The 13,054-nt window shown below is 39.2% G+C and overlaps 1 protein-coding gene across 9 annotated transcripts in view; it reads right to left on the bottom strand.

Moving 5' to 3' along the window:
• Positions 1-13,054, bottom strand: part of FANCC (Fanconi anemia complementation group C) — a 236,060-nt gene that overhangs the window by 30,429 nt on the left and 192,577 nt on the right. For all 9 annotated transcript variants that reach the window (XR_003048429.1, XR_003048428.1, XM_015594784.2 and 6 more), the window contains one exon: positions 4,875-5,031. Coding sequence is in view for 7 of the 9 variants with exons in the window: in XM_015594784.2 (XP_015450270.1) it covers positions 4,875-5,031 (157 nt within the window). In the remaining 2 variants the exon portion in view is untranslated. The remainder of the gene's footprint in view (positions 1-4,874; positions 5,032-13,054) is intronic.

Here is a 13,054-nt window from a genome sequence, read left to right as displayed (position 1 = left end):
TTTTTTTTTTTAAAGAAATGGCTGATGAGCTTTCCCTCCAGTTAGCAATCCTGTCCCACTGTGTAAGAAACTCCTTCAAATCCTTGAAAGGTAGGAGTCTTTACGTTAATATATGTATATAAAGAGTGACTATATTCATTAAAAAATAACTTTATTCTTAAAAAAAGGATTCTTCATAAGATTCATTTCAACAGTAAAACCCCTTTATTGAGTTCAAAAACAATTTATTTAAAAAATACTACTTAAATAAAATCTTCACATCTATCATATAAAATAAGTAAATATGTATTTTTTATTTGCCATTTTCTTCTACTTTCAAAATACTAAATGTAAAACTATAAATATCTCTTTTATATGTTAGGATCTATTTTGTTTCAAAACATTCAAGTTTCTTTCAACAAATTTGAGATGGAAAAATATTCTTTCTTTTTAATCTTTACCAGATGTTGTTTATACTACAAGCAACTTTTTCAGTACTCCCTAATGTAATTATTGTTTAATTAGTGATAAATCTGTCATTTCTGGGCTTTAAAAAAACTAAACAAGTACCAAATGTACTTTTGTGTTTTAAATTTACCCACACTCTCTCAGAGTATTAAGACACAAGGATACTGGTTCTAGAAGCTGAACAAAATCCCCCAAATCTGAAGTTCCTCTTTCTAGCCTGGCCCAGCGCCTCCTATTCAGTCAGCTTGTGCAGCCTGAGCAGGAAGACAGCTTCTCAGCCCCCTGCTGCTTCTCAGCTCAGCCTCTGAGTGGCAGTGACCTCCCAGGTCGACCACTGTCCTGTTTTTATTATTTATTTAATTTTTTCTCTCTCCCTTCATCTCTGACTGGTTGCAAAATCCTCCATCTCCAACAGTGAAAACAGAACTTGGAATTTGGGCCTCTATCTTCAGAGACAATGCTGGGTGATCTGGTGCCCCCCTGAGGTCGACGCCGGGAAGTGCAACTACTGTCTGAGATGCAGATTCTTTATCTTTGAGCCACAAGCATAAGCCACTAGCGCACTTCCCTCATTAGACCATTGCTAAATTACCTACTTCAGCTTTTGTTAAATTACATGCATCACATTAAAGAACTCGAAAAAAGACATGCTTAAGAGATTGCTAATGAAAAAGCAAGAAAAGAAAACCCTAGAACATTAGTAAGAAATTATTCAAGCACAGAAAACTGACATCACCCAGGATGTGGATGGAGTTAATTCTTCGGTATAATCTTTTATTAAAGGGGAACTATATTTGGAATTTTGTGTGAAGGAAGTTTCTTTTTCTTTTTGAAGTGGCTATGACTGCTCTCTGGAGAATGAAGACAAGAATGCATCAAGAGATCAAGGAGGACACGGTGCGGGGGGGTACCTGCATGCTTTTTTATTCTTAATCTCTTATCAGATCAAGAACTAATTTTCCCCCAGTTTTATTGAAGCATACTTGACAAGAACGAATTTGAATTGAGCAATGAAGACTTTCAGGTAGGAGAAAATATCGAGTATTTTTTAAAATGTGAATAAACAAAACCAACCCTGCTTGCCTTTCCCCTCTACCCTTCTCTGCTACCTGCTCTCTCATGCGCAAGTCTATCTGAGAAGGTGAAGGAGCTGCGACTCTGGACCCAGCCTGAGGGGCAGGCGGCATGCGGGATCTGCCAACAAAGAGCGACTGGGAGGGCATGGGAATCAGGCTCATCTCAGCCTTGGTGTTCAGCAGAGTAGCCAAGCACAGTGCCACCCTGCCACTCAGCCAGCACTTTTCATTCAAATGTGAAATACAAACAATAGCTTTCTGGGCTCCACAAACAGAACTGTAACTGGAAAACATAACGTCCTTCTGATTTGGGGCCAGCCTTGGGAAACCGAACAGTCAAGAAAGCTGCATAATTAGCAAGTAGCTTTCAATGCTTTTGGGGACATCGGGTTTTAAGGTCAGGTCTGAAGCTATGGATTATGGCCTTCTAGTGCCTGTTCCATCTCGGGAAACACAAGACTATCTGCTTTTGAAAAGTATCAGTCTTCACAGTAAATGACAAACTGACGTTAATACTGTGATACTATACGTTAATACTATTTAGGAGCCACCAAATGCAGCAGGTGACCATGTACTTGGGGGCATTCCAACCAACAGAAGCCTAAGGGTGAGATTTAAAAGCAAACTTATTTTTATAAGTCGTGTGTGTGTGTGTGTGTGTGTGTGTGTATACATTTAGAATTCAGGTGGGTTAGTGCCTTATTATTTAGTCTTAATGGAAAATTCCAAGCCTCTGAGTCCCTGAGAACCCACAGAATATTTGGAGAAATCATTTCACTGTGTATAACCTGTACCACACTTTTATCTTTTGTTTTTGCAACATATTGGTAACTATAGAATTTCCAGAGCTAATTCTGGATAGTCCCAAGAGATGGAAACATAATTAACAGTGCTCCATATAAAATACAAGTTACGTAGACCATCACACTTTAATTACTCTCAGAATCCAACTCTAATGTAATAGGCATCAAGTTTCTTCTGGAGGAAAAGCACAGCAGTCCCATGCTATCTGAGTCTTTGAGATCTCTCTGATACTTCTGCAAGGTCCTGTCACTACACCAAGATACTGTGCTGTGATAAATGAATCAGATGATGCAATTAGGAAGCAAGTTCTTCAGGTTACCCTTCTAATCACTCGGTCATGTCACAGACTTATTCTATCCTGCTTTCTGGCACTGCTGGCCCAGGATGCCTGAGGAGAGCAGCCCACGCCAATCAGGAACTTCCACTCTGTACTGTAATTACCTCCTTGAACCATAAGGCACAGAGAGGTCACATCCTGCCAATGCCACAATAAATTAAACCAAATAATACCCTCTGGAATCCCCCTTTAACCATAATGGAATCTCTGAATCTTTACACACGTGATCTTGATAAATGCTTTTATTCATCAACTGACTTTGAAGCTGTTCAACTGGGGAAGATTATTTTAAACTGTAAACTGGCAGCTGATGGTTATACAATGCAATGTTTAATGGGAGTGCCTGCTTTCTCTCTCCTTCATTTGCAGTGATATCCTATGCTTACAGAGTGTTGCTTAGGCCTGATGGCCACAGGTAAAGAGGACATGGAGAAGGTCCAAAGAAGAACCACAAGAACCAATGAAAGGTCACAGAATCAAACCACATTAGAAAAGTCAATGGAACTGGAATTTCTCTATAGAGAGAAGACTTAAAGAAAATTTAGTAAAGGCCTTGAAAGCAAGGAAATAGTTCAGTTACTATATTTTGCCACTAAAAAAGGACCAAAGAAAATTAAATTATAGCATGTTCATTTAAGTTAGAAATACAGAGATCTCCCTGATAATGAAAGTAATGCTTGCAATGAGATGCCAGCAAGCTTCGAAAAGCTTTGTTTATTTTGAATTTTGTTGTTATTATTTTTATATAAGGCACATCTCTTTTCTCACCTTACTATGCAACTCTTTTCAATGATGAGGTCAACAGTAATGTTCCTATAAAAAACTCTCCTTAGGCTCCCTCAGTCTTTATATCTATCTTCCTTCCTCTTTTTTTCCTATCAAACACTGTAAATTTCCAAACCAGTTGGGTTCGATCTGAGCCCCAAAACTTACAAGTGAAAGCTACTGGTGACCACGACCCAAGCCACAGTCACCCGAGAGGACCCATAACATGAAGGCAAAGAGGGGCTCAGGAAATAAGGGAGGAGGCAAGCATGGCCATGGACAATCATACACATACAATGGTGGGAAATGATCAGGATATAAAATGAGTAATTCAGGAATATAGGAAGAAGGTAGCTGATTCAATTATGATTCCCTTACATGATCTCCAATTTGAAAGAGAAAGAAAACAGGAAGTTCCAACTAAATCAAACAAATAGAAGGTGTCTGGGAGGTGGGGGTTGAGTAAACTCAGCCAACCTCAGAGCACTCTGGGCACAGGGCTTCAGGCCTACCAAGTCTCAGCTTTGTGGGGAGGGTGAACACTTTCTCCTGCCCAATCTCCTGGCCACCAGCTTAATATCTGACTGTTCTCCATCTCTCCCTGAACTAATTTTCTCCATCTGTACAACAGGAAGTAATTTTCTGTGCCACATCTCCCCGAGGTTACGAAAGCCAATGAGAAAGCATGTTAGAGCCACTGAGGTTCCTCAGTGGGAGCATCGCATGTCCTTGTAGTTTTAGAATTGTTTCTTCAGGGAGTGTTGGTATTTATCCCTGTTCTTACAAAAATGCACATAAATTCCAGAGCTGCCTCCCACAGAGGGAAAATGCTCAGACTGGTCAGGTTCTGAGGACTGCCTGGGAGCCCGGCCCCCTGAGCCCAACTTCCCAGGTCTGAGAAGTTCTGAGAACAAGGCAGACAAGCAGCTACTGCACAGAGCTAGAGTTCAAAGTGGGCAGGCTTACACCAAAAGAAAACTTACAGAATTCTTAAGTTGTTTTTGTTGTTTTAACCATATTTCTGGGGTTTTAGTTTCTCTTATTTTATTTTTCCTCTAGTGAAAGTTTATTCTTGAATGTTTTTCTTTGTTGATTGATTCCTCCTCTCATTAATAACATCCTCATTTTTTAAAAACTTATTTGTCGTGTGAAAATAAGAAATTATTGTTTTAAAAAAGTTTGTTGTCAAATGTTAGTTCTTGTGACTATGCAATATAAGGTGCAACAATCAAGTAAATTTTGAATCTCTCCCTATTTTCAATATATGCTCTAAGCATGCAGAAATAACCCCCACAGTGGATACTTTTAAAATAAAAGGTAAACACATCGTTATTTTAAAGGATGTCAGTTGCTCTTTTGTTCACATTTTTTCCCTTACTCTGATTAAATGAAATGATACCCATCATCTTCTTTAAGAATTTTTCTCATCAGAGTTTAGCACATACCAGCAATGAATCTTTTATAAAGCATTCGATCCTTCTCAGAAAATTTCTCTCACTGGAGGTTAGCTTTTCAAAAAGATGAAGCATTGCTTTTTCAAGGCTGGGAAGGTGTCGCAGCCAGAGGCAGACTATAGCCGACTTGGAGAGAGAAATCTTCTTCCTTCAGTAAAAAATAAATAAAATTGTAATTAGAAATGAGTTACAAAGTTCAAAACACAAAAACGAATCTAATTTGTGAATCTTTTCCTCATGGTCATAGAAATAGTTAATATTTATAGTAGCAGTGAATATTTACCAAGTACCTATTTGTAAAATAATGTGAATATACTTCTATTCCAACTCAAGAAATTAGAGAAATGCTCAAATAAAAAAAATGCTTTCAAAAAGGATAAACAAATATATAGCGATGGAAAACAGAGCTGATAAAAAATGAGCTAGAAAGAGGCTTTTAGAGATCTAGGTCAATACAGTCCCGAATTTCAGAAACAGTTATGCTTGAAAGTGCATCATGATGGTTTAAAGAATGGAATCAGACTTAGGTTTGAGTCCCAGAGCTACCACCTACTGTGACCTTGAGAAAGTTACTTAACCTCTAAACCTCAGTTTACATATCTGTAAAATGGGCCTATCTCCCTTATAGTATTATAAGAAGGATCAAATGCAATAACACATGTACAGTGATTAGCACAGTGCTTGAAACCTAGTAAATATATTCAATAACTGTATTTGTAAATCTATTGCTTGAAAGTTAAGACATTTTTCTTTAGTAACAATTTCATATATGGTGGTTATGGCCTGCTTGACCCACAGTTGATTCATAGCATGATACCCTATAGACCGCAACCGTTTTGTGTAGCTCAGTTTCTATAGGAAAATGTATTTGGAAGTTCCTCCTGTGTTAGGTCAGGAAATCAAGGGTTTTACTTCCCCTCCTGGGAGGGAACATGAGGGGGACATCTGTCTAAGTCTGAGCCATTGGGCCTATTCTGGCCTACTGGGACTTGTCTGTCTTCTTTTAACCCTTCTTTGCCAAGGCCTCCTGCCCTTTCACCTGCAGCATCACAGGCAGCAGAGTGCTTTCCAGGTTCTGCCAAAGATGTTTACTGCTTTTAATAAGGAAAACTAAAGCTGGGGCACAAAGGTTCCCCATTACCCACCAACCCTTTCAATGTCTTTCCCTTCACCCATCATTTCTGGGTCATTTCTCTGCAGGAACTGGCGTGAAGCCCAGGGAATGGGTACAGGGCAGGAAATGAATAGACAGGAGACACAGGGTAGCAATTTCTAGTGGTTTCTCTTTTTCTTCTCCCTCAGCATAACTCCTGTAGACCTTGTCCTGGATTAACTCTGGGGCAAAACTAGAAGAAGCTGACATGTTATAGGGTCTGTCACAGGAGCAGGCAGAAGGGCAAGAGAGAGGGAAGGAGGGATGGCCTTCCCCTGACCTGCTTTCTGATCTCACATTCTCACCTTGAGCTTCACCTCCTCTGGGAAGTCTTGCGGGATCCCTTTCCCAAAGCTCCTCACACCTGGCAAAAAAGAGTTGCCACTGTGTCCCCAACCTCACATCACATGGCATATTCTGGGGCCACACTATGGATGTCTTCTATTGTGGCATCAGTGCTTTGGGCTGCCATTCCCATGGGACCTCCCCTATTATATTTAATGGCAAAGAGCTAGGGGTCATTCAAAGATGATGACTGAGCATTTCCTGTGTGGAACTCAATGTGCAAGGTGCAGGCCAAATAACTGAAAACAAAACAGACCTAATCTGTACCCTTAGCAATTCGGGACCCAGTGGGAGCTATGCATATGTATACACCAAACTGTAATAAAGGTCATGAAGGAAAAGTACAGGCTGAGGTAAAAGAGAATAACAGGAGGGGCCTAATTTAGATCAGGTGGTCAGGGATTAGCTCAGTGAAAAGTAATGAGATGAGCATTCTAGCAGAGGATAAGGCTAGATGGCCCTGAGAAACGGAAGAGCTAGATCAGAAAAGCCCCAGAAAGCAAAGGGGAGGTGACTTGTGATGAGGCTGTCCAGTACCACAGGCCAAGGGATTTTATTCTGTGATTATTCTGGCCCAAGGATTTTAAACAGAGAAGTGCCAGGAGGCAATTTACATTTCAAAGATCACTCTGACTTCAGTATGGAGAACTGAGTGCAGGGACTAGAGTGGGTGCAGGGAAACCAGGAGTCTGGGGGAGCTGGAAGTGGCTGGGACCTGGGTGGCAGTGCAGGAGTATGTATTTTAGCAATACTATCAAGAGAAACTGGCAATGAATTTGATGAGAGGGGCTAATTTGATGATGAGGTAGGAATAAAGGCTATCCCAGGTTTCTTGAGCAATGAGATGGATGGACAAACTATTTACTCAGATGGAAAGAAGATGAAATCTATAAAGGATTAACTAGGAGCTCAATTTGAGGTGTGTGAATTTAGTATATGAAGGCACGGTCCAACAGGGATATGAAATAGGTCCTCGATTATCTAAGTTGGAAGTTCTGGGGTGAGGTCTGGGCTAAAGATACACATTAGGGAGCTGTCAGGTGCATGGAATGGCAGAAGAATGGATGAAAACTCTGAGAGAGAAAGTTCTGAATGGGGAGGAGAGGGCTTGGGTCTGTGCCCTGAGGACTGCCAACACACAGAGGAGGAGGAACTGCAGACAGAAGGGGGCAGGAGATGCTCAAAGAACTATGTCACTGAGGAACAGAAGAGAGGCCTGGCTGTGTCTGACACCGCTGAAAGAACATGGGGAGGGAATCACAAGCACTGCTTTGGGCAGGCTCTTTGGGATCTCCCCAAGAATACAGTTTTAATGGAGTGCTGGAAGCTGAATGTAGAGTCAATGAGGAGAGAAAAAGGAACTGTAGCCAGTATTACAGACAGGTTTTCAGAAGGATGGCTGTGAAGGGAGTGCCACCAGAAGGCGGGACAGGGGTGGTAGCCTTGTCTGCTCCCAGAAAATGGTGTTTTAGGACAGCATGGCTGACTGCTGAAGGGCCAGATGAAGAGGAGCAGGGGAAGCTGAAGGACACATAGCTGCCATTTATTAAGGGCTTACCTGGAACAATGTTAAACATTACATCTGTATTTTAATCCTCATAACCACCCTACAAAACAGGTACCATTATTATCCTTATTTTATAGACAAGGCAATTGAGGTCAGAGAGGGACCACGGACTTACACCTATGATTTGAATCCAGGAGGTCTGACACTAGAGCTCGTCCTCAGTCTCGGGTTATATATGTCTCTTCACTCTACAGGAAGGGGAGTGGAAAGCACTTTTCAAAAGACAGCGCCTGAGCCCTGGGGGAGGAGGAGAGGCTTCCCAAACATAAGTCAGATATCTAGACCCTGTGTTCACTCCCTTTGTGTTTGGGGAAGTCTTTTCAAAGTCCAGGCTGTCAGCCAGTTTTAGCTACATTAATGAACCCCTAGGAAGGGGTTTCTGTCCAGCTTTCTTAAGGAAGTAGAACATTCCTTGAGAGTGGTGGGAGGGTTCTATAGCCTATGTCACAGAGCCAGAGAGCCCCCAAGAGGCAGGAAGCTCTGACGTGTAGAGGGGAGAACTTGGCTGGGCTGTTAAGTGGCTCCTCCCTTCTCAAATAGCAGGGATGTTTTTTAAACTGCTGTCATTACACCTTATCTTTTTTCAGTATCCATATGAAATAAATATGTACATCATTAGAAAAGTTTCTTGCTTCAGTCATAGTTCTTCAGAGGTGGCACCATTGCTAAGCCCTCTCAGCAACCATGTGCATTGTGATTTCTACCATTAGGTCACAGTGGCTGAGCAATGCTCAGTAGTTCAAAGGTACAAGCTGTTGAGAATGAGCAGTAGATAAATATGAACAAATGTAAAAACAAATTTAGTGTAAAATAATAGTTCCATCAAATATCTGAATTAAAAGACACTGCTTAGTTAACAAATTTACGTAAGAGTTGCAGAAGTCCTATATTCAAGACAAGTGCATACAGTAGTCTTCCCTTATCTGTGGAAGTATTTTCCAAGACCACCAGTGGATGCCTAAAACTGTAGATAGTACTGAGCCCTATATATACTGTTTTCCCCTATCTATACATACCTACGATAAAATTTAACTTACAATCTAGGCACAGTGAGAAGTTAACAACTAATAAAACAGAACAATTATAACAATATACTATTATAAAAGTTATGTGAATGTGGTCTTTCTCTCAAAATATCTTACTTTACTGGACTCTTCTTTTTGTGATAATGGAGATGATATAAAGCCTACGTGATGAGATGAAGTAGGGTAAATGTGCTGGACAAAGAAATGATTCATATCCTGAGCAGGATGGGATGAGATGAAGCAGAATAGGGTCAGATTTCATTGTGCTACTCAGAATGGCACGTAACTTAAAAACTTATGAATTGTTTATTTCTGTAATTTCCTATTTAATATTTTTGGACTGTGGTTGACTGTGGGTAACAGAAACCATGTAAAATGAAACCATCCGCAGATAAGGGGGGACTACTCTAATATTTTTGTTCTGTTCTCAGACACACTTTGTAAAATGTGTACATTAACAATTGTCTTTTTTATTAGATCCTGATTCAGAGCACATTGTACTAATCGCTATGAACGATTAAATTTATGGATCCATGTATAATATGTGAATCATCTATTATCAATAAAATCTATTTTGCTCTAAAACATTGAAGACTTAACTCTTTATAGAAATCTTGGATGAAGAAATCACAAAAGCAATATGATCTTAATATACTTCCATAACAACACTTGGTTGGCTAACACATTCCTATTACATACAATGTTCTAAATGTGTACCAGGTTTGTTTTGAAATAAAAAAGGCAAATTACGTCTTATGTCAATTTTATTTTTAAAAAACTGAGAAAAAAAGCAAATCACAGAGGAAGAAATGCATATTGCCAATATAAGCATACAAATACAAATACCTAAGAATTTTCATCCTTAATAAGAGTAAAAAAAGGTAAACTAACACATTAAGGAAGTATCATTTTTCACTCTCATGTCAGCAAATATTGAGAAGTGATATGCAATGCTGACGTAGGTACCTCAGAGGTAGGGCAGGGAATGGCTTTGCCCTTTTGGTTAAGTCATGTGATACCACCAATAAAGTATACAATACACATATCCCTGGCCTTAATAATCATACTTTTGTGACTCTGCTTAGCAGAAATAAAAGCATCAGCTGAAGGATATTTACTGCCCCAATACTCTAAAGGCAAAATTTGAAGAAACTTAAATGTATCCACTGGCAAATAGCTAAAAATATGGTCTGTTCATATCAGCGAGTATGTTCCAATTTTTAAAAATGAGCTGAATACCCCGAGAGATATCCAAAATATGCTGGTTAAAAGGAAAAATAAAAGAAGAAAATATTTTTAGGGACACTGAAAATTTTCATTCTAAGGCTGTCCCTTTTTCTCATCTAACTATACTGTTCCATCCATTCAGTCTGCATACTGATCAAAATGACAAATTCAAGAGAAACAGTGTAAGATAAAACTTGGCTCTCCAAAATTCCTACCTAATAATCATGGGGAGTTTCCTGCATTATAACTATGTTTTAGAAAAATGATAGGGCGTTTGGACTTATGTGTAATACACTGTAATTTTCTCCTTTAAAATACTGAGGAATAGACTCCTAGTCAGTGCTTTTCTGTAGAACATCTGAGTTTTAGTAACAATTTCTGACACAAGGTAGGAGATGCCTGGACAGGACAGATACCCTGTCCAACATCTTTTATATTAGACTCTTCTAGACAGATGCCTCCTTCACATTTAAAAAACTATTTTGTTTCTCCCAAATACTGTTTGTTCCATCCTCTTCAAAAAGAGGTAGTAGGTAAAGAAATTGGTCCAGCTGCTTATTAAATATTTTTGGCTCAATTTTTTTTTATAGCTACAATAAAAAACCAGAATGTGGGATCCAGTCCTTTGTAAGGAAGGCTCCTGATGAGGGTGGTGCCTGCAGTGGGAAATGTGTTCTAAAGCTGAGAGGCAGAGGAGAAGAAGGAACCTCTTCATATGTGACAAACTCCATATTTCTTCACCTTTCCAAACCAGAAAGAGATCAAGGGCTGCTTAGTCTGCCAGAGAAGCTCACAAAAATTGGGACCAGCTTTTGTGGAGAACTGCTTAAATTCAAGGAATTGGAAGAATACTTTCTATTATATATCAAGGACATACTTCCATGAAAACCTGATCTAAGAAGTATATTAAAAAACTGAAACTGTGATATCATTATCACTTATACTTGCAGAGATGTCATTTCTCAAAGCAAAGAGCAACAAAACCAAGCAAAGGAAATGTCCAAGCCCAAACATACTGGCATATCTATTACAAATCAATATTAGCAGGTTTTTATTTGAACAGTAAACTTTTTCAATGACTTATTTTGTGACCATGACATATTAAGATTAAAAAAAGTCAGGAAGTCTCAATAAATGGATAAATAGAAATGAGAGAGTTTCAGTTACTTCTCTGCTAACTGTCCTTGATATTATTACCAACCTTTCTTCCTTTAGACAGTTGCCCATATTATTCGACAACATTTAAAGCATGATTTTTCTTATCTGAGCTAAAAAACACAAAACTAGACGCTTGGCTTGAAGGTAAACCTTTTCTTGTGATTTCTTTTGTTTTCTTATTATCTTTGGAAGCTGTATTAGCTTTTTCAGCAATGGGAATTTAGCTTACATCTGGTCCTAGTTCAGTGATATTTTCATTAGGAAAAGAGATATAAGCGTGAATAAACCTAATAAAACATTACAAAAAATAATTTTTATTAAAGTCAATAATAATAATAATAATAATAATAATTAATAATAATAATAATAATAATAATAATAATGGCAACATGCTAATAGTTACTCTGCATGCCTGGCACTGTGCTAAGCATATTATAGACATTGGACCCATTTAAATATGTTCCAGTGTGCCTGGGACAAGTTAATGTCTGTTATCCCACCATAATTATAAAAGGCAACCCTGTTAACTCTCAAAAGTGTTATAGTCTAAAATTTATAACTGTATAGTCACCTTACTTAACACATAGTTACCCCATGAGGTCTGTTGGTTGGTCAGTCATGCATCCATTCTTCCTTTTATTTGTTCATTGGCTCATTCATTCCAAGTATACAGAAAAAATACTCCATTTACTCATCAAATTTCTCAATATTTTTAAAGCAAAAGATTTAGATTTGCCTCAGAGGACATGTCACGTGGAATTACTTCTCCTTCCAGAAAGGTTTTATGCACTCTCCTGTCTGCAGGTGGCTATGATAGCAACCCCAGGTATAGACTCAAGAAGTCAGGTTTGACACTAAGGCCAAGAAATTAAAAAGCAGGGTATTTAAACTATACAGAGGGGCGAGCATCTGCTGTTTAAAAACTACAGGCAGCTCACTTCTGAAAATACATGATTGTGTTTGGAAGCCAAGGCCAAAGACACCCAGCCAATTGTAAAACAGATGAAATTCCACTGATGTATTGTGGTAAGCAAATAGTTGAAAGGCTAAACACAGGGCAGGGCACACTGGTCAAAGTATGTGGTTTCTAAATGACCACGTAGCACATTTGGGGAACTGCTCAAGGGGCTGGGGGCAGGCGGATGTTGGAGTTAGGGCGGTAATTTGCACTGATTGACTGAATCAGCCTCCCTGTGTCAACATGTGGCTAGGATGCTCTATCTATGGGAAAGTGTCCATGGAAAGGCTCCAGCCCTTACGCCACTGCTTGGGGAACTTGCTGAGCTGAAACCATAGGAACTGGACAAGTTGAAGACCACCCAGCATTTCTGGACAGTCTGTCCCCTATGGATTTTCCAAACTGAATAAATTTTATTAGTTGCTGAGGGAAAATGTGCTATCACAAGTAAAATAAATAGCAAAGGAGGAGTTCAGCCTACTCATGGAACCATTGCCTTCCATCTGAGCACTAGTAGAGTAAGAGTAGCTACTCTCTAACATATCTCTTCCTTGCCAGAAATTTCTGAAACAGTTTTGTGGAGTTTCACAGAGGATGTAGAGGGGCAATTTCTCATTTCCTTTCTAGTCAGCGCTTGATGAAAAAGTAAGATTGGAAATATAGGATCCTAAGATCATATTATTCAATGAAATGTATTACTAAATAAATCAGGAATAGAGCTGCCAAGGTGAAAGGGAA

The sequence above is a fragment of the Pteropus alecto genome, unplaced genomic scaffold (assembly GCF_000325575.1).
Source record: "Pteropus alecto unplaced genomic scaffold, ASM32557v1 scaffold138, whole genome shotgun sequence".
Classification (NCBI taxonomy): Eukaryota; Metazoa; Chordata; class Mammalia; order Chiroptera; family Pteropodidae; genus Pteropus; species Pteropus alecto.
The sequence above is the reverse complement of the archived record's forward strand: the minus strand, read 5'-3'. Positions and strand labels throughout refer to the sequence as shown.